The sequence below is a fragment of the Columba livia genome, chromosome 4, assembly GCF_036013475.1.
Source record: "Columba livia isolate bColLiv1 breed racing homer chromosome 4, bColLiv1.pat.W.v2, whole genome shotgun sequence".
Taxonomy (NCBI): domain Eukaryota; kingdom Metazoa; phylum Chordata; class Aves; order Columbiformes; family Columbidae; genus Columba; species Columba livia.
In genome coordinates this window covers 47,916,663-47,940,211 of record NC_088605.1, presented here as the reverse complement: position 1 = coordinate 47,940,211, position 23,549 = coordinate 47,916,663, and the positions used below count along the sequence as shown (strand labels likewise).

Below are 23,549 nucleotides of genomic sequence, written 5' to 3'. Positions count from 1 at the left end.
CAAAGCCTGAGCAAAGCAGCTGAATTAAGATGTGAGCTTGGTCTGTCCCCATACAAGCCAGCAGGAAGCTAAATCATCTTCCAGCTGAGCTAACTCCCCTTTTGGGCATCTCAGTGAGTGGACAGGAGCTCACGCTGCCCTGCAAGGTACCATGGAGCTATGCAGTGGTGCTCTGCTACCCAGTTCTGTTAAATAAGAGCTTAGTGTAAAGCAGCTTCTAAGCATGTTTTCAGCCCAGCAGGTTTTATCCTGTTTCTCTGTTGGAAAAAAATAGCAGGTTTTCTGCCAAAGTGTGAGGAGCTAATAAAAGATAAGGATGATCTGACTGCCGGTTTAAGGGGAAATGGTTTCTCATGTTGCCAACCTGCTTGTGTCCTCTCATTCTAGCTACCTTGTCCCCAGAAAATCTTCCTGGGGGTGGGGGGCAACACTGGCTGGTGCTACAAAGGGCAGGGCTTCTTCTACTGATTCAGCTTGAAATCATTAATGCACATAGCACAGAGCAAAGAGGCATACAGGTACCCAGGCCCCGCTGCCTCTATGCCAAGTGCTCAGAGTATCCACCTTGCAGCGTGTGGGCAGGCCTGGGTACCACTGCTGTTCCATCTGCTTACTCTGGCTTTACCATAAAGTGCACATGTGCTGCCTGGAACACTTCCAGGGGAGCGAACCAAAACCTGCCCCTTACCCAGGTGATGACAGCCCTGCCACCCTGCAGTCCTCCAAGGTGATGATGTCCTGTGGTAGCGCTGCACCCTGCTCTTTGCCACTTAACCATGAGCTGCATGGCTCAGAAACCCGAATTCCCACTGACAAAGACTGCTCTGGGGGCCGTATTGCTTATGAGAAAGCATTTAGTCAGGAGACAAAAGCTCACTTCTTACACTTCTAGGAGCATCCCATATTGTTCAAAGCTGCAGCAGCTGCATATCCAACTATGTCCACAAGCTCATCAAATGTCATTTTGCCATTTTCCCTTGGCAAACAGGAATTGTTCTGCATTAGCAGAAGTAAGAATGACCAAGCACTAGAAGGCAGGTTAGCATCACAGGCTAATCCATCTCAGGTTTTCAAAACAGGCCAGACTGGCAGCGACAAAAAGTCACCCTTGCAGCTATACCGGGCTCCACAGCTCCCAAGACATTTTCAATATCTATATAGACAGTAATGTCTATAGGCATGACGAGTGACATAATTTTTATAAATCTACTATTAATTCCTCAAATGAAGGAGCACCAGAGACCCTTTTGCAACGCAAGAGGAATTGCCGTCTGCATTACCCCTGAAGCTCAAAGTTTAAATTCCACAGCTCCCATCAAGCTGCATTTCTTCTCACGTAGCAGGGAATAGCTATCGGGCCTGTCCTGCCCCGTCACAAAGAGGCGCAGCATGAAGTTTGAACCTCCTTCATACGTGTTCCTCTCCCCCCTGTGCACTGCCCTCACTGAAGCAGGCAGGGAAATGAATACCATATGTTGAAATAAAAAAACCTATTTCTAGAGCCGTTGCCCCTGTCTGCAGTCCCGTCTGTGTGCACACACACAGGATCTACATACTGGCTCCCCACACCATGCTGGCTTGAGGTCGTGAAGAGCCTTGTCAACGATGCTTGCACTGCTCCTGCCTGTAGTTACAAACGGCTTCCACGGCCATTAATAAGTGGGACATAGAAGCTGCAAGTTCCTTAATAAAGTTTATTTAATCATAACTATGCTTAGGAAAATACACTTGGAAGGGTTAATATAATGCAATTTAGTTTAACTTTATACTACATTTTGGACAAAAGACTTCTTATACATGCTTTAGGCAAAAACAGGATGTACGGTCTGGCTTGTTTTACATCTATTACAACTGTAGAAAAGACTGTCATGCACTACAGTAGAGAGCATGAAAAAAATACCTTTGGTTTAATTCAGAGAATACAAGTATTGCACTGTAAAAGCATCAAACATGGTGCAACTAAACATCATAAACATGTCTCCATGCCAGCTTACAAAAGTTTGTTAGCTAGTAACTTCAGAGTGGCGGGAAAATGTATGTACACACAAAACAATCCTGTTAGCTATCTGGATTCTGTTAATATTGTACGCATGCCACATATCTACACAACTGACATTAAAGAAAACTCCTGAATTCGATTTAATACCTTTCAGCTACATTAAATATGTTGAAATCAATTAAATCTATTGAAATCAATGACACTACCATATCTCAAGTGGCCTGTCAGTTGTTAAACATTCTTCTTCCTTAAAGGACTAAAGTTCCAATCTAGATCGCAAAAATCCAGAAACAGCAACTACAATACCATGGATTATTAATGCCTAGCTACCCAATTCTAGATCGTGCCTCAGGGCAGTTACTTTGCGTGTATAGATTCATGCAGTAAAAGCCCGAAACACCACGTTGCTCAACCAAGGGCTGGCAGCCTTGGGCTATCGTTGTGCTAATCCTTCCAACCACGTGTCATACGGGTATTATTGCCAAGAAACACAAAAAATGCTAGCATTGGCAAAACCAACACAAAATAATTTAAGAATATTGAAAAAGACTTTAAAAAGGCATTGTTTAAAGGGAGATACAGCAATGTAAGACCACCCTATATGGTGGGTCACCTGACCTGCCTTCCCCCCTCACTTACTCAATATTAGCAATGTCTAATATTTTAGGTACACATAATGCATTACATCCTTGCTGCTTTACCAAAACGCACTCCTAAACCTTAGGCTTATCAGGCAGAGAATTCCACCACAGTTTTATACCCACATTAGGTATTTCAGGAAATAAATGATGGGTTTCAGATAGAAAAAATAAACTTTTTTTCTTCTTAATCTGTTAATAACTTATTTTCAGTTTCTAATCTTGTGGTAAGAAACACTGTCGAAGAGGAGCTGACTGTCATCTTCAAAGAGTTCTTGTCAGATCAAGTATTGAAAACTTCACCACTTTCCAGAAATGCGCAGCACAGTACCTCAGAGAACCACATATTTGTTTTCAACTCAGAGAGAGAGACTGAAAGTCAGCCAACACCATTGTTTTCATTTAAAATTATTTCAGAAAAATTATTTAAAAATATTTCAGAAAAATCATCAGGCCAGACCACAAGTTTATTTGAACATAGCTAAAGTCCTCGATGTCTCTCACAAGGTGGCAAAGGCTCTTCGCAAGGATATGAAGGGAGCTATAAAACCTCTACACAGTACTGGAATTCCCAGCATCTGCTCACATCACTCACAAATCGTGACATTTATATATAAAAGAAATACTATTATGAAGAAAAAAATACATCTAAGGCTATTACAACTGGTTGTTTAGGAAAACAATTCATCTAGGTTTATTTTCTTAATGTTTAACATAAATATAGTTGCAACTTGATCTTCAGTTGACAATGATTGTCGCAGCCAAGGTAAAGATTGAACACTAGCTAAGCAAACAAAAACTCACTATACATTATACAATTTATTTCTGCCACAAGGGATGCCTTCCCTCTCGTCTTTGGCCGCCTATTACCAATCTCTCCCAAAAGCAGAAGCAATGTAGCATTGTTGCTCTCTATTCATTCAAGGCAGTGGGTTTGTTAGGAGAGGAGGGTGATGTGCAGACATGCAGGGTTTATTCCAGAGCTGACACTGAGAGCAAAGTGCTCTGGCAAATAGTGTTGGAGCTCCTCAGCTCCACTCTCCCAGTGACACCTGTCTCCAAATTTGCTTTTTTGGAGCTTACAACCAGAGCAGCTGCCCCCAACTGCTCCCACTGGAAAGGTGGCTCATGACAGTCAGGAGGCTGCACGGATGGGACTGGAGGGGTTTGCTTTTCCCTGCTGGTTTGGATTTTGTTTACATTTTGCCACAGGCTGGTTATAAGCAGTCAGAATGCAATCCTCCTTGTGGTTGTGTGGGCCAGGAATTAAATTTGTTTCTAAACAAAAAAAAACTCCTGGCATGACATGTAGACCTGAGATGGCAATCTGATCACTTATGTGTTTCTCTCTGCATGGAAGCAGGGTGATTTTATTAAATGCCACTTGAATGAATAAGGAGCAGGAATTCCTACAGTTTTAATGCCAGGTTTGTTGCTTACCAGTTGATTTATCTTTATTTGTTTTTTTGGTGTGTGACATGCTAGATTTTGATGAACCGTACTTATATCAGTGCTACTTTTGGGTTTTTTGTTTGTTTTTTAAGCTCATAAAGTTGGACTGCTGTCCATCACAGAAATTAAAAGAGGAGGAAAAAAAAAATCATCCAGACTTGCAGAATCTGCAGACCATTTCCATTGAGAGTGAGTATTTTCCTGTCTGATGATCCCAAATCACAAATCAGAATTTATTACTCTGTATGGGTACTAAAAATATCAGAAGTGGCAGTTCCATGATAAAAATTAGCATAGAATAGTGTTTTGAAATTGCATGGGTAACCTTTTCCACAAGAGCCATACAATTTTAAAGCCAGTCAAAAATACATAGCCAAGCACTTCATAATTACAGCAACTTCATGCACAACTAGCAATACCACAACAAGAAAAACTGCAGTAAAGAGCATCACAGAAAACTGTCATAGGAAACTGTCCCATGGTAAGCAACAAATCTGAACGTTTCCAAGTAAAAAAACTTACACAAACAAAACCAAACATGCATATATAAAGTGTACATGTACTGCACAAGCGCTATTCCTAACGGATTAAACTGCATAGGTAAAAATCAAAAACAATGTGCAATATTTAAGCCCTTAAAGCACAATCGTCAAAAAAAAAAAAAAAAGCAGAAATTAAAAATAACAAACTTGCTCCCCCACAACAAAGCCAATTACATATCCTAGTCATTAAGATATTAATCAAGACAGAAGTTCTCCAATCAAAAGCTGGAAGGACTACTCCCAGATTTTGGCTCACCGTTCATGCTTAGGGGATCTGAAATGTATGTTCACAATTATAATTATTTTAAACAGTTATGTTCATCATTAGCCAACTTTGATTTGTTTTACAAAGTGCTCTTTTATGTAGTAGAAGCTATCTTTCTGGTAGAAAATCATCAAGTAGTTTAACACTTTGAACATCAAGACACATCAAGAAGAACTCAAAAAAAAGGGGGAAGGGAAGATGGGAGAGAGGAGTTGGCTGCTAGAAAAGAAAGTAACTAATGCTAATGGCTCTATAAACATCCAACTTGTGTATAGGTAACTACAGTCTTGTTCCTAAAACTCAGTTTATGAAAGAATTGCATAAGCTAATAGCCTAGAAGCTTACACTGACTTTACAGGACACAGCCTCATATACCCTACCTGCCTTCTCTAGTTCAGAGTTCCAAAAGCTAGTGAGCTCACCATTACACAGTAAGTTGTCAAAAAATATTTTCAACTTTAAAAAAAAATCAAAAAACCAATACAGACACTAAAGCAAACTGTACTTAAAAAAAAAACCCTAGTAAATCTACAAAATCTGTACATAAGCTGTATAAGATCTTACAAAAGAAGATTCCCCCAAACCACAGCTATTTCTACTCCTGCCCTTTTGTTGCCTTCTCAAGATAATAGACATTGACTAAATGGCGATTGAGGTGCTTGCTGTATTCACCTTCCTTTTTAAATGAGCGGTCACAAAAAATGCACACATAGTTCTCCCTGGCCACTGTGGTGTCTGCAGCTCCTTGTGACTTCTTTGGACTTGTTTCCTCTTGTACGGAGCGAGTGCCATTTAAACCCGAGTCATCGCTTCCTTCTGATATGTTGTCACTTATGTCGCTGCCTTCGTGGCTGTGGATGCCCTCATCCTCATCTATTTCCTGAGATTCATTCACTGCTGTGTTATCTGGAGATGATAAGGCCAGAGCTACTTTAGGGCTCTGCGTACACCCTTCTGGGGTTGCAGGTGCCGACACAGCATCCCCCATGGGCTCTGTTGCTGGCAGGCACATCTTGGTCAGCTCCATCGGGTCCGAGTGACCCACAGTTTCTGCCACACGGGTTTCCTCTGGCTCCTGCTCAGGCACCAGATCTGGTACCACATCGATGGGCACATCCAAGCTTTTTTCAGAAGACACTGCATGGGAAGACTCCTCAGAGCAAGCGTCTTCCCCTCTGTCCGTCTTTCTCTCCTCATTTTCACCAACAGTGCCTACACTCTCCCCTGCAGCAGCAGGCATTTCTTGGTCCTCTACCTCAGATCCTGTCTTTGTATCCAGAGCTGGCAGACAAAGCTGCCCTGGGTCTTGTGTGCAGCTTCCTTTGGGATGGGTGCTCTCACCCTTGAGCACAAGGCCACCTCCATTGTTTAACACCACGGTGTCAGTGGCATCTTGCTCCTTCTGGCTGCTGCCCTCAGTCTCAGGCTTCATGCTTCCATCCTCTTCTGTGGTAGGACACTCATCTGGCATCTCCTCATCCTCGATCTTCTCCTGATCGAGTTTACTGCTTTTCTTACTGTGCTTGTTTTTCAGGGCTTTCTTTTTTCTGTTTTTCTTGAGGCAAGAATTTTGCTTTTTAGGCTCCTCCTCTGGTACAACATCACTTTTCTGAGCTTCCTGGCAGTCTCTGGGTTTAGTTTCCGCTTTCTTTTTCTTTGTTACTGCTGAGGTATTTGCAGGCTCTTGCTTTGAGGAAGTTACTTCAGCCTCTGCCTTTCTTTTTATCTTCTTTGTTTTACATGTTTTCTCAGTATTTTTCTCAGTTTTAATATCCACCTCCTTGTTTTCCGAAGCCGATTTCCGACTCCTGGTTGTCACCTGGCCTGCATAAACATTGCTCGTTGGCTTCTTTTCCTTTGCTGAATAATCTTTTTTCTCCACTTTCACAATTTTCTCAGTTTTCTTTGCAGCTGAATCCCCTTTCATTTGTTCCTTCTCCACTTTGTCATTACTGCTTTCAGAAAAGTCAGCTTCGCTCTTTTTAGTCCGTAGCTTCACCTTTGAAACATCCATGGTAATATCAGAACAATCCGGATGCCTGGATTTGATGTGATACTGCAGGTTGCATTTTTTAGACGCTGCGTAATCACAAACAGGACAGAGAAACTGGCGTGGATTGATGTGGAGCTCAACGTGCTTTTTGAAATTGCTGCGGTCAGCTGTTTTGTAGTCACAGTGTGGGCAAGTCAGAGGCTTCGGCCCGTTGTGAACCTGCCTTGCGTGACGAGTTACTTCATGCTGGTTTGAGGCCACATAGCTGCACTGATCACATTTGAATGGCTTCTCACCTAAGGAAGGAAGGGCGGAAGGGAATGATGGTGATTATTAAGCATGGGAGGTGGGGGAGAAATCACTTCCTGCTAATACAGATACAGAAATATGAAACTCAAAAAAGAAAAAATTATCCATGCCCCTCTAAAATTAAGTAAAATCAACATAAGAAACTCACAAGTCACAAACACATTCACAAGACACCAAAAACAAAATACAAAAAAAAGAGAAGGGGCAAGGGTTGGGAGGAAGGGGATCCAAAACCAAACAAGCAGTAACAACATCACAGGTTCTGGCTATGCATACATACCGGCAGAGATCTCTCTACAGTAATATTAGCAAATGGAATCCATACCCAACTGGTCCATTGAATGCATTGTAGAAAAATGGAAATGTTAACATTTGATGAATAGCAGTTCCACACAAACTTTTCAAAAAAGTCCAACTTTACACAGATTTAGCACACTTCATGTTTGCATTGAAAAGGGAATAAGGGGAAAAAAGCTATCAAAAGGCAAAGCACGTGAAAGGGACACACTGCTCAGATCATGTTTACCTCTGGTAATTCGGTTTGCTGTTATGGTGTCTCAAACACATGACGCACTGGCTGCAGGCTACTCTTGGCAAGCCAAGAAGATGGAGTCCAAAACCATTAGGTTACTACTGAAATCTGCACTTACAGTTTTGCAATTATTCTTGCAGAAGTGTTCCTGAAATGTTCTGTTTAGTGTATGCCATTGCAGCAGAAGTGGCTTTCCATTTACACATCAAAGTAAAGAGTAAAAACACTTCTATTGCAACAACTCAAAACCAGAAATACTTTGAGAACATCTCGTCTGTGCATGTGCAAATTCAGCTGAAGAATTTAGGATGCTCCTACGTTCTGAACCAGCATCTCAAAACTGACCTGCAGAACTAATGCGTGTCACTTTTTAAGCAGGTTGTAAATCCACTCCAGCCCCGTCTGCTCACGGTATAACAGTACTTCTCCCAGCCCTGCACCCCACTGCCCCGATGCTGCCCATACTCCTGCTGCTCCTCTGCAAGCGCAACTCAGGAGGTGAGAGCAGCCTGCAGTAAAGATCACTGTGCAAGAAGTCACTGTGACTGTGGTGTTTGTGTGGCTGCCACATGTCTGATCTGACACTCCTACAAACTCCACAAAAGGCTGTGCTGCCTCCCTGGCAGGAAGGATGGGGACACTTGTTTAAGAGTCTAGATCACTTAATGTTGGGCTGCGGCACCTCTTTTATTATTTAAAGAAGGGCTACTTTGATCTTTGATCTATATTCTTTCCTTCTTTCCTTTTTTCCCTTTCACTTCCTGGCAAACTTTTCCACAAGTTTGCACTTGATGTGCTTCACTAGTCATCTCACAAATATGGACATTATTGCCTACACTTCAAAGAACAGTTCCACGTCAGGTAGAGCAAGGACAAGAACAGACTCTCTCTTACATGTTCTTGAACAAGCACAGTGTTCAGAGGTGAAATGGAGTAACTCAAAGGTCGTATGTGTAGAGTTTGTGTTTATCACTTCTACTAAATGCAGGGGTTTTGTTGCACAGTGGAAAGACGTGTACCAAGATGGCTAAGAATACAGCTGCAGCTGTGAAGTACGCTCTTAAACCACTGTTGTTCCCTGTCTGACATTTGAAGAAAGCTCCAGCACCAGTTTGCCTTAAAAGGCCAGCCTGTGAACTGCAGGAGTCCAGAAATTGCCCCAGAAAAGGTTCAGCTGCCTGGGTAATGTGGAAGGACATGCAACAGAAGTCACAGTGGCTATTAATAAAACAGCCCTGATAGCAAGAGTCCCAGGTGCACTGTCATGTCTGTCAGCACAGCTCCCCGCTTCCTGCCCAGACTTTTAAGGGCCAAGGGCAGATCCCACTCCTCATCTCCTTTGGATTTGAGACTTCCTTGCACAGACAAGGGGAGAATAAGATGTTAATGAAATGGTTTCCAGGCTCAATATTGACCACACCATTCGCAAATTCAAATTTAGCCCAGAGATTAAGCCAAAAATTATTTTTGTTTCTGGAAGCAGAATATTTCATTCACAAAATTCTAAAACAGAAATATGGGCATGTCATTTTAAAGCTGGCTATTTTTAATGGGTCTAAACCCCCCTCCACTACAGTTAAAATTGCCTGCCTTCTGGTTACAATTAAAAGCCTCATCTATTGAAACTGAAAGAATTACAGTTCAGAAGACTTTGACTACTGTTTGCTAGGATTAGGAATTCATCTAGGTCTGGTCAATTCAGGTATTAGTAGATCAAAAGCACAGGCTGAGATTGACCTGAGCTCCCCTAGGAGGGTCACAAAGGACAACTGTGCTTGTTTTTAACACGTCTATGCTATTACAACTCACAAAAATGCTATTAATTCATTCAAGAAGAGATTCACAAGACAAAGAAAACAGGAGATGTTTGTAACACCACAACTTATGACCAGTAGTGGGAAATAAAGGCTAGTGAAAAGTGCTAGTTTCGCTTTTAGCGCCACAATACTGAGTCACTTGTGAATACCCTCTGAGTTTGCTTTTTTCCCCTGTGTCTCGGTGCCATAAGCAGATACCATGTTGCACCTTTCTGTAGTGCTAAGCAAAAGCTAAGGCTTCCCTCGGAACTCCTGGATGAGATGAGATTGCAGACATTACACAGGAGACTCTCAGCTGATCAGAATTTTTCCAGATTCATTGATTTGAACTGAGTGATGGCAGCAGACCTAAGACAAGAATCTGCTCCTGTATCATCACAATGTTGCACTTGCTACTAGATCACGAGGACTACTAGGGCAGCTGTGTGAACCTCAGAACACATCTTGGAGAGTAAAAGGGAAAGAAGAAGATATATTCCCATTATCACTTTTGTTAATGACACTTAGCATTTCCTTACCAGATATAGACAACCTTCCCTGTTAAAACAGGAGCTAAAGCTCAGGCCATACTGGATGACATCTCAGACAGAACTGGGAATCCTGGAATAAGTGGCCCTGCTTGAGCAGGGGGGCTGAGCCAGATGACCTCCAGAGGTCCCTTCCATCCTCAACCATGCTGTGATTCTGTGAACCACCCCCTTTTCCTGAGCCATGCTGCTGCTGCCCCTTACCAACCTGAGTGGGTGCGCATGTGCCTGGTTAAATGGGTCTTCTGAGAGCTGGAATAAGGACACATAGCACATTGATAGGGTCGCTCCCCTGCAAAAACAAACAGCAAATTAGTTACTGAAACACAGATGATTCCCAGACTTGGTTATCAAGTCATACATGTGAGGCTGCCACAGATCCCCAAGTTGTACGGAGGGCACATTATCTCTCAGCAAAGGGACAGTGAGAAGTATATGCCTAAGCTGGACCAGTGCAATGTGTCATCCCTTATGAATGAGGGTAGTGAAGGGGCAGAATATGAGAGGCACATCTGCATGTCCACCTAGGGTCAGACAGTAACCTCAGGCAAAAGGTGATGAGGACAGCCATCTTTAGCAAGCCCTGCGCCACCAGAGCTGACCTTCCTACAGTATTTTCTCCCAGCACTCTGAAGATGCACCAAAGATACAGACCCTTTAAGAAACGAGTTATGTTCTTGCTTCATGTTACACCTTACCTGAAACTTTCATGTTTAATTTGGATTACAATGGGGAACAACCAACCATTCAGAGTAGACCTGCACTCGCCAGAACAAAAGTGCAGATAGAGACTCGTTCCCTGCTCCCAAAATTCTACTGGCAGAGTGAGATGAGCTTGGAGCATGGAAAAGCGTGGTGCCCTGCTCAGTGAAACAATGCTGCCAGCAAAAACCCAAGTGTAGCCACAGTATTTATTTTGAAGACTCAAATCCCCCTGCCTGCAGAGTTATTGTTTCTGGAGAACTAATGGAAACTAACCTGTCATAAATTATGACTCCACAAGGGACCATTAGCTTGTGTAACTACCAGTACAATGATAACTGAAAAATCCTTTACAAGTGAAGACAAGCCCCAAATAAACGCAGACAGTTTTAGAATTAGTATCTGTTAGGCAGGTCCTGATAAGCACCGTGGGCGTTTGCCCCAAGCTGCTAGCACAGCCAGACACTAGGCTGCCTTGTCTCCACTACATGTTGTAAAAATGCTTTTTAGCCTCAGGTGGATACCCCCAACAGAAGAGAGGAGTGAAGTTGGGAAGGGACGAGTAAGTTACTTGGTTGTAGTATTTATTGGTTGCGGAATTTCACCGCAGTATTTTGCTACATCAGTTGAAGTGTACAACAAACGTGCTTTCCAAATCACTCAGACCTGGACATCAGCAAAAGCTCCACATACAGGCTATTTGTTCACTTTCAGAGGCATATCTATCTGCAGCAGCAAAGACCTTCACCTGCCAGCATGTGATGAGGGGCTCCACTGCAGGCCTTTGCCAAACCAGCAGTAGAAGTGGTCTTCGTAATGCAGACTAATCCCACATTTCTTCCTCTCATCAAACATTTAGACTATTGTTTTGTAGTAGATCAGCAGCTTAAAGGTAAATTCACCCTAACAATCATACCCTCCCTCCCCTTCCAGTTAAAAAAAAGGTAGGAGATTGGTGCAATACACACAATAAGATTAAGTAATGTACAAGGGAGGGGTAGGCCTTTTGTTATAAATAAATGGGATTTGTTTTTAAATGACTCCTTACAGTCTGAAAATATGTGACTAAAGGTCCTGGAATATTCAGTCCTGTCTTCTTCCCATTACCTGACATTTCATATCTTTAAAAGTTACCTACAATGTTAGGAATGTGGAAGAGGCTTTCTTTCAGGTATTTTATATAGGGCGTAGCAACAAAACATACTATATTTAAAGTATGATGAATGCAACTAATTTAAAATGTGTTACTGTCACTTGAGAATTAAATGCCTGAACTACATTGCAAAGGCTGTTCTATAAAATGCTATTCCCCAAAGGACTTTTATTGTAATTTTACAGGCTCGTTACATGCAAAAAAGCCACCAAAAAAACCTCTCCACAAAACACTTAAAGAATAAGCACCAAACTAGCAAAAGTTTAAGCAGACACTCAGTTCTATGCAAATGAACAGGCAGACCCATATCAGTGAACAAGTTTATGATCATCTCTTTATAAAGTTTTCTTGTAATGATATTAGAAGTTCTGTCTGCTTGAAACAAAACTGTTTCCATCGAACTTCCAACACAGTGGCAAGCAAGAAAGATTCCCTATGAAAACCTAAATTAAAAAAAAAAAAAAAGGCAGCCCAAAGTTAGGCACTGAACACTGGAACTGCCTGAAGTTGACATCTTAGATATAGCCCTGCAGATGATTTTCAATTAAGTTTTCTAGAAATTGCTTCTAACAAGTAAAATAGAAAAATTGAGAACAATGCTGCACTGTCTTGCATGTAGTACAGTTCCAGGATCAGCAGTGTGGATAGCTGATGGGATAAATCAAGTCACAACTTGGTCTAACATGTCTAATGAGCACATACAAGTCTAGGTAGATCTGTCCCTGACACAAAGGGTCCTTTCTGCCCCGTTAGAAAATGAAGGGATGGCCCTGAATATCTCCAGCCACCGCCTCCTGGGCAGCAGACAAGCTCTTCCAGGTGTAGGTCTCCCAGCTGACAAGCTTATGACTGTCTGCAGGGTCCTTAAATCACCCCTCTGCACAACGTCCCTCAGATTTGTCAGCAGCCTTCCACACAAGCACTGTCATAAGCTGCAAGTATCTTCCAGAGCGGTTTCATAGACACCTCCTTTCCAACACAGATGGGTGCAACAGGCAAGCAGATAACCTCCGCCTGCCCTCCCATGGTCCCCAAACCTGCAAGGATGGGTATTTCTCCCACCATGCAAGGTACTAGCAGGCAGCCCCCTCCCTGCTGCTGGCCATATGCTCTGGCAGTTCTGTGTGTCCTTAGGAACTTGATTCAGTTCACTAACCAGCAGAAAACCAACCTGGGGGAGAGGAAAGGAATGTACTACTGCCATTTTAGTGAGCTAAATCAACCAGTCCCAGGATATGGGGAGAAAGCTGAGACAGCCTTCCCCCAGTAGCAGCAGTGCAGCACTTGATCCTGTGAAACTGCGCGCTGTGCAGAGTCAGTGTTTCAGAAAACTGGAAGGCTCAAACACAGCAGAATCCAATTATCCGCAAGAAGGCATTTTCCCACACAGAAAAAGGCAGGTGAAGTACAAAAAACAGAAGAAAGAAAAAAGTTATCCGAAGTTATTTAACCTATTACCAATCAGGAAACCAAAGAAACAAACCACTTCAACTTTCTTCTTAACATTCTAGAACAGGAATAAAATGCAGTATGTATGCATCCCTCTCATCTTTTTTCAATAATTATTCTTCTTAAGTTTTAAATGAAAACTAAAGATATTTTAGTATTATTCAGACAGTTTTTATTAAATTCAGTACTGTTATATGTTAACAGTCTTGAAATACTTTTGACTATAAAATATCTGTGGTGTCTTTTTTTTTTTTTTTTGGGGGGGGGCTGTGTGTTTGTTTGGGGATCGTGTGCTGTGGTTTTGTGGGTTTTTTAAGGTAAATGATTACACATTAATACCAGCAGAAACATTTAGCCTGGTGCATATATATATATATACCTGCCAGCAGTTTACTCATTCTTCTAATACTCTTCCTTTAGCTTTAACACTCTACCCCACAAAATCAACGTTACTGCAAACAAGGCACATTCTTAAATGAGTCTACTAACATGCAAAAGATTTTTATCAAGTGAGAACCTGCTGAAAGATCGTAACTTTTTACTTGAGAGGTAGCAAAGAAACAACTACCAGAATGGACTAAAAAATGCTGAAATCAAAATCACTCAAATCAAATTCAGCTTAACAAAAAGACAAGGCAAACTGGAGAACCAATAACCTTGATTGCACCGCTATTTTTAAAGGAGAAAAGAGGAACTGGACAATATCCTCCATAGCTCAACAGGATTGATTTAAAAAAAAAAAAAAATTAATACAGCTCACTGACAAATTGGTCAAATGCAGTTAGAGCACTTCCTAAGCAAACATGCTTTCATGGTTAGCTCCTGTAGAACTCAACAAGAGCTTTCAGAGATCAGAGGGGGGACCTAATGCCATGTACAAACACAAGCTGGGATGAAATTAAAGTCGAGACAAATGTAAAACAGACAGGTACCACAGCACGGACTCACTCATTTAGTCATGAGTTCCCCGGATGATTTATTTAGCTTTCTCCTATTATTTTGTTATTTTTAGCTTGTCTCTTTCCTGTTATCTCCCACAATACACACAAAGAAAAAAACCCAGAGGATAAACCACACCATTTTCATAACACCACTCACAATAATCTTTGTTTACTTGTTTAGGAAAAATATATTTAGGTAGGATTTTTAAACTGATTGCATCCTCTACACAACAGCATGCCGCTATTATCAAGAGAAGAATATGTCTTAATGTACTAAAAATCCCAGCAGACCTTCCCAACCCCATCAAAGCAGATACTAAAGATGCCAAACACAAACTTCTGCACAGTTGAGCTCAAGCCCAGCCCAGAGGCCGCCAGAGTCCAGCCGTCCCCTTCCAGACATCTGCAGACAACTGAACTGAAGCCTCCAAACCATTCATGTCACTGCTGTGACAGAACGTAACTTCAAAGGAGAAATTCCCCAGTGTTTTGCACAGCCTACAATAAAGGGGAACTGAGTCAGGTCAGCATGCTAGAGGATGGTTAGCAAGCTGGCCCTCTCCTCAAAAGCCTTGACAAGGTGGAAAGAAAAGCTTCTGAGAAGCTGCAAGAAAGGTCTGAACTGCCCTCCCACTTCCACAAAAGGGATCAGGAGGCAAAGCAACTCTATTTCCATGCCCAAAGAGGCAAGGGGGCTACAACGAGGTGGCTGTACTGGTCCCTTGCCAGTTTTTGCCTTGGGCTAGAGAAGAGTCTCAAGGTGGGCTACACTGTGGGACTCCCCATGCAAGAGGCTGGTGAGACTCTCTGATACCAAGCAAGGTGTTTCCTAAATCACCTGCAGCCCCAGCTCACTGGATGGTAGCAACACTGACTGTCCTCCAATTCCACTTGGTATAAACCAGAGTAGAAAGGGGCCTCTCACGCTTTTCCTTGAGGTTACAAACTGACATTAGGAGAAGATGGGAAATCGGGCAAGACTCCCTCGAGGGCTTTCTACAGGCCAAGAGAAGTATGTGTCTACTTCTGGCTACTGCAGTGATGCAGACCTTGGGAAAAAACGAGGCCCCTGTATATTAAGAGAAATCCATTCACTAGAAACATAACTGCTGACTTTGTAGATGCTGGAGGGCTCCTTCACATATGTCTATCAGCTCTTTCTCCTCTGTAATTACCACTTAGTCAGGTTTCACCTCAGCGTGAAGGCACCATTTTCAAAACCACATACGTGATTGAGGCACCTTTTGTCAATTTGCTTGCTTTGTTTTTACAGTACCTCAGGCTTTCTTATTATAGAGCCCGATAATCATCACAGGCACACTTTGTCATGCATTCTTAAAAAAATTAGGTCCTCTTGGGACCCTGAAAGATTTTCTCAGTCCTCTAGGACTACAGACTGGAGCTCAAACAAATCAACACTTCTACGGTAGCACGAAGACAAGAGAGTGCAGAGTTTTATCGGAGTGGAACGAACTCTGCAAATTGAAGACTCTTAGCTTGCTTCGTTCATCACAGTTTCCCAGCACGCACTCTTACCACGCCTAAATAAAAAAATTTGAAAGACTCACCTGTGTGAGTTCGAATATGTTGAATATAATTGTTCTTCCTGTCTGAAAAATAGGAGCATTGTGAGCAGGTATATACTTTCCGGGGAAAATGATTTCTTAGGTGTTTCTTCCAGTGATATTCACTGACGGTAGTATAAGTGCATATGGTACACTTGTAGACTCTCTCATTTTCCCCTGCTTTGTTGTGGTGCTTCAAGTGAGCCAGATAGTGATCATATCTGTTAGTGTTATACCCGCAACGATCACAACGGATTGGGCCCTTAGAGAAATCCACCTCTTCTGCAGTGCAAGAATCAGACTCCTTCACCTGGGCTTGCTTTTCTGCATTTTCTTCCACAAAGAATTTCTTAGCACTGTGAACCCTGATATGATGCACAAACTCCTTTTCAGACTCTGCCTCGTACTGGCAAGGCTTACAACGGAACGGTTTGCTCTTTGAGCTCTTAGACTTGTCCTCTGTGCTTTCTGGAGTACCCGGTGCTTCCAATGAGACGTCTTTATCCACACTGGGAGTTTTAGTAGGGGAACAAGCAGATGGACCTTGGGTTTCTACATTAGGAACTTCAAGAGAGCTTAATTCCTCATTTTCAGGTGCCTCACGGTCACTCTCTGCAGCCTGGGTATCTTCCATACCCTCTCCGTCACTGTCTGAGAAGTTGCTGTCCCCCACTGTTGTCAGTTCTGCCATTTGTCTCTCTTCTCCAACCAGGTAATCACAACAGTTACCATTGACTTCTCCTGTCAAGGCCACGTTCGCCAACATAATGAGCTGAGGAGCTGCCAGCTCAGCTTTAGAAAGGTCATGCAAGTCATACATATCACTGGACAGTCCCATACCAATATTAGCACTGCCAGAAAAGAGCCCGTTCCCACCAGACTGTCCCAGCACTTGAGTTGCCATGTCAGTAATTCTGCTGGAAGAGAAAAGGAACACCCATAAGCACAGGAGTTGCAAAAAAGCCTCCTCTGCTTTGTGCTGTCCAAGCAGCCGTCCAGTTAACACCACAAAATTCAACCTCTTTGCGGAGGCATTGGGGCAGCGGGAGGTAGAACCCGGGGTGAGCCACTTCTCTGCTACCAGAGACCACGCTCAGCCCCGGCGGGCAGGCAGGGAGTCCCTTTGCTCTCCCAAAAGGGCTGTGTGGTTCCACCCTACGTGTGCTGCAGGATCCCACCGGGTGGAGGCCGGGCCGGGGGCACTGACAGCGGGGTCCAACGGCGCCCAGGCCGGGCTACGTGCCGCCGAGTGCGCCCGCCGGGCCGGAGCGCTGTCCGCTCACACCGGGCCGCGCCGGCTCCGCCATGTCAGACACCGGGGGAGGCGAAGGCGCCCGCGGTGGGTGCTGAGGCCGCCGGGCCCCGCCGAGGGCCCCGACCGGCTGCCGGAGGGACCACGCCGGGCCCGAGGCCGCCAACAAAAGGGGGTGGCTCGGCCCGGCCGCCGGCCCCCCCGCGGCCCGGCGCACATCCGCCAGGGGAGGCGGGGGAGGCGGCCGGGGGAGCCTGGCCGGGCCGTGCCCCCGCCGCAGCCGCCCTCCCTCCTTGCCAGGCATGCGGCCATTTTCTGCCTGCCCACACAAAGCGGCCCTCCCCGCGCCGCCCGCCGCCGCCCCCGGCTCGCCCGCACGGCCGGGGGCCCTGGCCGGGCACGGCCGACCCAGCGCTGCCCCTGCCGCCGGCCCGCGAGGACGGGAGGCGAGGACTCAGCTCCCTCCTCGCCCCCGCGACGGGCAGGAGTGGGGGAAGCAGCTCGGTACCGGCAAGGTCTCGGCGGCCCGCACCCAGCCGGTGCCCGGCGACGGGAGGGCGAGCGGCCCCCCAGGCCTCCGCCCGGGCCCACGGCCTGGGGCTGCGCCCGGCCCGGCCGGCGGCGGTATCGCCTTCCGGCGGCGGAGAGGCCCGGCGAGCGCCCCCGCGGCCGGCGCGGCGCAGGCGGCGGCCGCGGCTCCTTAGCCGTGGTGCTGATCCCCCCGCGGCCCGGCCCGCCCCGCCGGGCCCGGCCGCCCCCACCCGTCCGCCGGCCGCAGATCAGCCCTGGACAGCGCCTCTTGCCCGCCCGGCCCGGCCCCGCTCGGCTCCCCCCTCCCCCGGGCCCAGGTTCCGCCGGACCCGCCGCACTCACCGGCGGCGCGGGGCCGCCCGGCCGCGCGTCTGCTGCGGGGCGCGGGGCGGTGCGCGCGGGGCAGGGGCGCGCGCGAGGCGGGGAGGTGCTGCTAGCGGCGGCGGCGCGGCGGGAGGCGCCGCACATTCCAGCACACAGCGCACAGCACACAGCACAGCACACAGCACAGCACACAGCACAGCGCAGCGCGCAGCGGCGGCACCGCCCCGCCAGCCCCGCCCGCCCCCACCGGCGCCGCGCGCCCCGCCCCGCCCCCGGCCGCGAGCTGGGGCGGGGGGACGGTGCGGGAGGGGCCGGGGCCAGGGGGTCCACCCGAGTGCAGCGGGCGGCGGGGACAGCGGCAGCGCTGGGGACACCGGGGTCACGCGGGAAGGGGGCCCGGGAGGGCGAAACCACCCGTGGCTTCCACGCGCGGAGAGGATTCGTCCTGAGGAGCCGAACCAGCACTCGGGGGTTTGTCCGCCCCGCTGCACTGCCGTGCTCGCCTGTGTCCCGTTCGCAGAAGATAAAGCTCAACTGACCATCTCACGGTTCTGCCCACGGCGGCCGTGGCATGGGGCGGGAAATTAAGCAATCAAGCATTATGCAAATTGCCCTTAAAATGTATTGCTTTTCAAGCAACCGTAGGACCCCCAAGCTCCACAGTGATTCCTCTTTGTGCCAAAACTAGAAAAAAAAAAACAAGCCACAAACAAGTTGCTGTTGCGGAGCCTGGCTGTGCACCCGCTTGCTGTGACAAGTCCCTGTAACAGGCAGTGCAGCCGTGGTTCTATCAACAATAAATTAGGATCCTACATGAGGAACCCAAACTCTTCCTGGCCATTCTTTTCTTCTCTTGGCCACTCGTGTGGCTCCTTGATGTTAATATCTGAAAAGTCACCTTGGGCCTGAAATCCTTCAGGTTGAGAAGACTTGTAAATCTCAAACCTTTAAGTGGGAGCCATGTCCACAGTGACCTGACATCACTGGGAGGCTACAAAAAACCCTCACCTTGTTTCATCCAGACAGCTTCAAAGTGAGCAGTGCTGCACCTCCGGGTGTTAGGGACAGAGATGGGGGCAGGCAGCCCGGCTGGCAAAGCAGAAACTGGGGAAAGCAAATGGTTTTGTTTTTCAGAGAATTCAAACTACGCTGGGAATCGTTGAAGGAGCATAAAGATGTTTTGTCAGATATTTAAATGGGGAATCTAAGAGGCATTGCTGGTCCGTTCCTGTTTAGTCTGTATCTCAAATGCTGAGATTCTAGGACTCTCCCCAAAGTGTGATGAATACACTTGCAGATGGTGAGTAACAGCCTTCCCGGCCCGGGAAGTTTGGGGTGCACAGGACAGGCCTTGCCACCCCCCCTTGCCAATCCATCTGTGACAGGCATGCGCCATTATCTGTCAGTTTAAAACACCATCTTGAGTCAGCTCTTTGTGTATTTTTTTCAGTGTCTGATGAAGACCTGTGGTGATTTGGGTTTTATGCTGCAGGGATTTTTTTCAGGAAAATGTAAAAGTGGATTCTCACACTACTTCAATGCTTTCTTAACTACAACATGGCACATCTAGCTTTCAGAAAGATTCTGAGTAAAACTTAGCAAAGCATATAAATAAGCCAAGAACCTTTCTTTCAAAAAGGCTTCATTCTCTAAGTTGTTTTAAAGGAGTTTTGATCTTTCCCACCTCTTTTGAAACAAAATATAAACACCCTTTACAGTTTACATTTCTATAAGAGTTTCCTCATTGTATAATTTTCTTTTTATTTTTTCTATAAGATTAATTAATCAGCTGTTACAGAAATGCCAACTACACTTGCAAATCTTCCCAACTGGCCCTACTTATGTATTTCTGGTTCCCAAGGGCAAGCTCCTTTCTCCAGCCACCATATACACCTGTCTGTGATTTTCTTCATCCAGAAGAGGAACTCTGTAATACAGGTAGGTTATTACATGGATTTATACGTATTTATATTTGTTATGTTATGTATTTATTAATATTTGAAAGAGGTTGCCCTAAAATCTTCAGCCAAGTTTCCTTACCAAAGCATCATGCTCTTGCAACCTCTGTGTGTCTTTCCCCCTCCTTCACTGCTCTCAGAATAATTTCCCCCAGTTTGGAGTGGGGTGCCTGGACCACAGCTGTGCTGGGGTATTAGCACAGGCTACAGCTCTGAGCCACTCTTCAGGCAGGGGAACTTGAGTGCATGGGAGGACAGATTCACATCAAAGCTTTGCCTTTGCAAAAGATACAGATGTGACTGACTCAGACTACTTGGCCCTGAAAAATCTAACCCAACTTCCAGTCCAGCTTCTGTAAGTGGTTTCAACATTGCCACTGTCTACCCCTGTTCCCAAAGACCTTGCCTTATTCGCAGACAGCTCTTTGCGCAATGCAGTCCTTATCCCAGCCCAACACAAAAGATGCACTCCCTGGTGAAAAGCTCCTTTGAGCTCTAAGCTGAACCACTGCCCTTAAGACAAGTCTGAGCCATTCACAAACCCCCTTAAGTCTGGCGGCTGCCCTGTCAGATTTATAGGTTAAAATTCAAGTTACACCACTCCTTAGCTGCGCCAGCAGTCAAGTGGTGTTAGTTCTCCAGTGCTTTCCAAAAAATCCCACATGTGCACCCCAAGAAATCTTAGCGGAACACGGAAGTGGCTACAGCAATTATTTTGCGGTTGGGATGCTTTTGAGCGGCTTGAATGTAAATAATTCTGCAGTGAATATGTCTCCTGAAAGAAATGATCCACATCAAAGCCTCTAATGTCTGCACAAAAATGTGATAGTAAATAAAAACTTCTGCCAAAACAAGAAACTTGACGTTAACACTAAGATGGATTGTTTCCATTCTGGATCAGCTGGGGAGCCGGGAGTTGAAATTGCGTTTGTAATAGAAAGCATACTTCAATATTAACATCCATCTGTTATAAAAAACACAGACGCTGCATTTAGAACTGTTAAAGCATTTTAGATGACATGAGCTTCCTAAGGGAACTTAGGTTCTTTCCTTTCTGTATAGTTTCACAACTGGATTTGACACAAACCTTTTAGGTTCATTCCCTGGAAGCATTATTTCTTTTTACCATCTGGTTTTCCTCATCTGTTTTGTTGTTGTTGTTTTTTGTTTTAGTGACCAGATTGCTTGGGCTTCCTTGAAAGCACCACTATTAATGTTATCTTAATAGTATTTTTATGTTTATCACTTCAACAAAGATCTCTTTTGTCTTTCAGAAACCAGCCTGGCCAGATTTCTCAGCTTTTGTACTCTGCAAATATGCCAATTTGTTGCAACTGTCTATGTTAATGTTGTAAAAATGTGTTTATGGTTCCCGTGTTCTAAAAAACTTAAATATTAATTGCTTCATTGGCAGGAAAATAGACCCTACAAGCATTTGCTTCAAAAATACAATGTAGGCTCTGCTGAATTTCTAATAAGCTACTCAGAGCCTCAGACAACATACACACTTTGCAGGATTGTGCTCTGAGTGGACTCCCTTTTGGTGCTAGCGGAGAAAAACATTGCTGGCTGGCTTAAAAAGGTCTCAATTTGTTCTGTTTTGCGTCATTTCCTACTGATAACACATCTTGTGTTTGAAGGTCAGATGGGCCAAAATTTCAAGCCATAGCAGCATCACTTGCATTTCAGAAATTCTGGCTTTAATCCTTTCTAGAAAGCTCTTTCTACAACTTTCAGAAGATGTGGGTCTCATAATGACAGGAATTGAGCTTTTTTTTTTTTCCAGATAGTAAAATTTTCAGAATCATAGCCATTCCACTGTGGCACCTCCTCCCTCCTCCTAGCATGAAGGTTTCTGCATCTGTGTGGTGAACAGGATCAGTAAAACAACACATGTTAAAACTGCCTGTCTGAAAAGCTCCTCTTTGGTCAGTAGCACTAGCTTATCCCACCTTGCAGCCTCAGTTCAAATGCCATGTTAGCTCTTCTGCCTAAAAATGAAGGTAATGCAGGGTCAGTTTGTGGGAATACCAGTTTCCAGGTGGTTATCCAGACCTAGCTACTCAATCTTAGCTCTTTCAGAAAAGTGCACAGAATAAACTGCATTTGCTATGGTTTTGCTACCTTCTTGGGTAGTGATTGATACTGTGAAAGGGCAAAATTCATTCAAGACATAATTTCATATAGTACAAAGTATCAAGCTCAAATAAGGCAAAGACACTTAGGATAAGTACTTACTGGAAGTAATTTTTCTATTTGTAGGGCATTTCTCTACAAGTAATCAGGCTTAAGATTTCTACCTATTTTTACATCACCTTTTCAAAATAACTTTTGGCTCCTAACATATGCCGAATACCAACTGCTGTGGCTGTGATTTTACTGAGCAATAAATCCAGTGTTTAGGCTGCCACTGCCAGCCCTAACCCACCATAGCAGTCTGACTCAAAGCACAAACCTGGCACAAATGCACCCTGACAAGTCCTGTTCATTTTGTGCCATCAGACTTTATGCAGCTCCCACTTACGTGGCTGGGTTTCCAAATGATCTCAGGCTGCGGGAGAGCCGGTAGGTACCGAATGCTGTGGAAAACCTCCTCTCAAGTTTGCATCTGGAAACCATGCAGCCGGGTGTCAGGGCTAGGCATGTAGCACCTAATCCTCTGCAGCCATTCCTGGCTTCCAAACCAGACAAATAAAGTTGCCTGAGTAACTGTTTGGAGGGGAGGGTTGTGCTGTACTTGGAGTTACAGTGCCACAGCCTAAACAGAGGTGCAGCTGCAACAGGTAAAACTGTTCTTAAAAGCCTTTCTCACAAGGGAGCAGTTTACACTGGCGTGGCTGGATTTGGAGCGGTACATCTTTTGTCTTGGGTGATGGTCGGATAGGGAACTGTGTGCCCGGTGTTCTCTGGATGAGCAATAGTTTCTTAAGCGACAGGCCCCTGTTCTTTGTCACTGGCTAAATGACAGTGACAGGGATTTTGCGGGGAGGAGAGAGGATGTAATGGGCAAATACTGTGTAAGAGGAAGAATAAAGGCGGAGGAAGGCCGTCTTTAGAAAGAACATGGGGTTGTGCAGAGGGGCTCAGCTGTTCTGACCACAATCCTGTCCCTTGGTTTCGCCTTCATTCCCAGCAAGACAAACTCCACGCTGCACATCTGCTTTCAATAACTCTCCTGCTGGGAAGAGTCTGCTTTATTCACCTCAGGTTCAGAAATTCTGCCTAACTTTCCTAAACACCTCTGGGTTTAACCCACAATCCTCCCACTCCTGCTTCTCACCAGGCTTCCTATGCCCGCTGGCTTGCAAGTGCCACTCAGCCGAACACATTTGGGATGTTCAGCCCGTCTTTAATTAAGCACGTTCTTCTTCCATTCCCTCCTTCACTGAGGTTTTGCTGTATCTTCCCCAGCACAGAACCCACTGCCTGTTCTCACACCTGCTGCAAGCACAAGCTCACCCTCTGATAACCAGGCAGTATTTAAAGCCCAGCTGGACTCTCTGCAAGAGCTGTACCTTTCCAGTAGCAGACAAAAGGGGTCAGAGATTGGACAGCAGTGAGAGGAGGGTGCCCTAAATCATGTGGTAAAACTGAAACACA

At 45.3% G+C, this 23,549-nt stretch overlaps 1 protein-coding gene across 3 annotated transcripts; it reads right to left on the bottom strand.

Moving 5' to 3' along the window:
- Positions 1 to 1,680: 1,680 nt before the first annotated feature.
- On the bottom strand, positions 1,681 to 18,197 carry REST (RE1 silencing transcription factor). Of its 3 annotated transcripts, none has more exons than XM_065061543.1 (4): positions 18,010 to 18,197; positions 15,888 to 16,798; positions 10,283 to 10,366; positions 1,681 to 7,185 (listed from the first exon to the last, which is right to left on the bottom strand). In XM_065061543.1, the coding sequence occupies exons 2-4, from the start codon at positions 16,786 to 16,788 to the stop codon at positions 5,492 to 5,494; spliced, it is 2,679 nt and encodes an 892-aa protein (XP_064917615.1). In that variant the 5' UTR covers positions 16,789 to 16,798; positions 18,010 to 18,197; the 3' UTR covers positions 1,681 to 5,491. The 3 variants fall into 3 exon arrangements, with proteins under 3 accessions (XP_064917615.1, XP_064917614.1, XP_064917616.1); XM_065061542.1 differs by having other exon boundaries at positions 15,888 to 16,801; positions 18,010 to 18,190; XM_065061544.1 differs by lacking the exon at positions 18,010 to 18,197 and adding an exon at positions 17,645 to 17,659 and having other exon boundaries at positions 15,888 to 16,801.
- Positions 18,198 to 23,549: the final 5,352 nt, after the last annotated feature.

Coding starts and splice junctions, on each gene's coding strand:
- REST (XM_065061543.1), bottom strand. CDS start 16,788: ATGGCAACTCAAGTGCTGGGACAGTCTGGTGGGAACGGGCTCTTTTCT. Junction 10,367..15,887: donor ACATATTCGAACTCACACAG/GTGAGTCTTTCA, acceptor TTGTTTTTGCAG/GGGAGCGACCCTATCAATGT. Junction 7,186..10,282: donor GCACATGCGCACCCACTCAG/GTTGGTAAGGGG, acceptor TTCCTTCCTTAG/GTGAGAAGCCATTCAAATGT.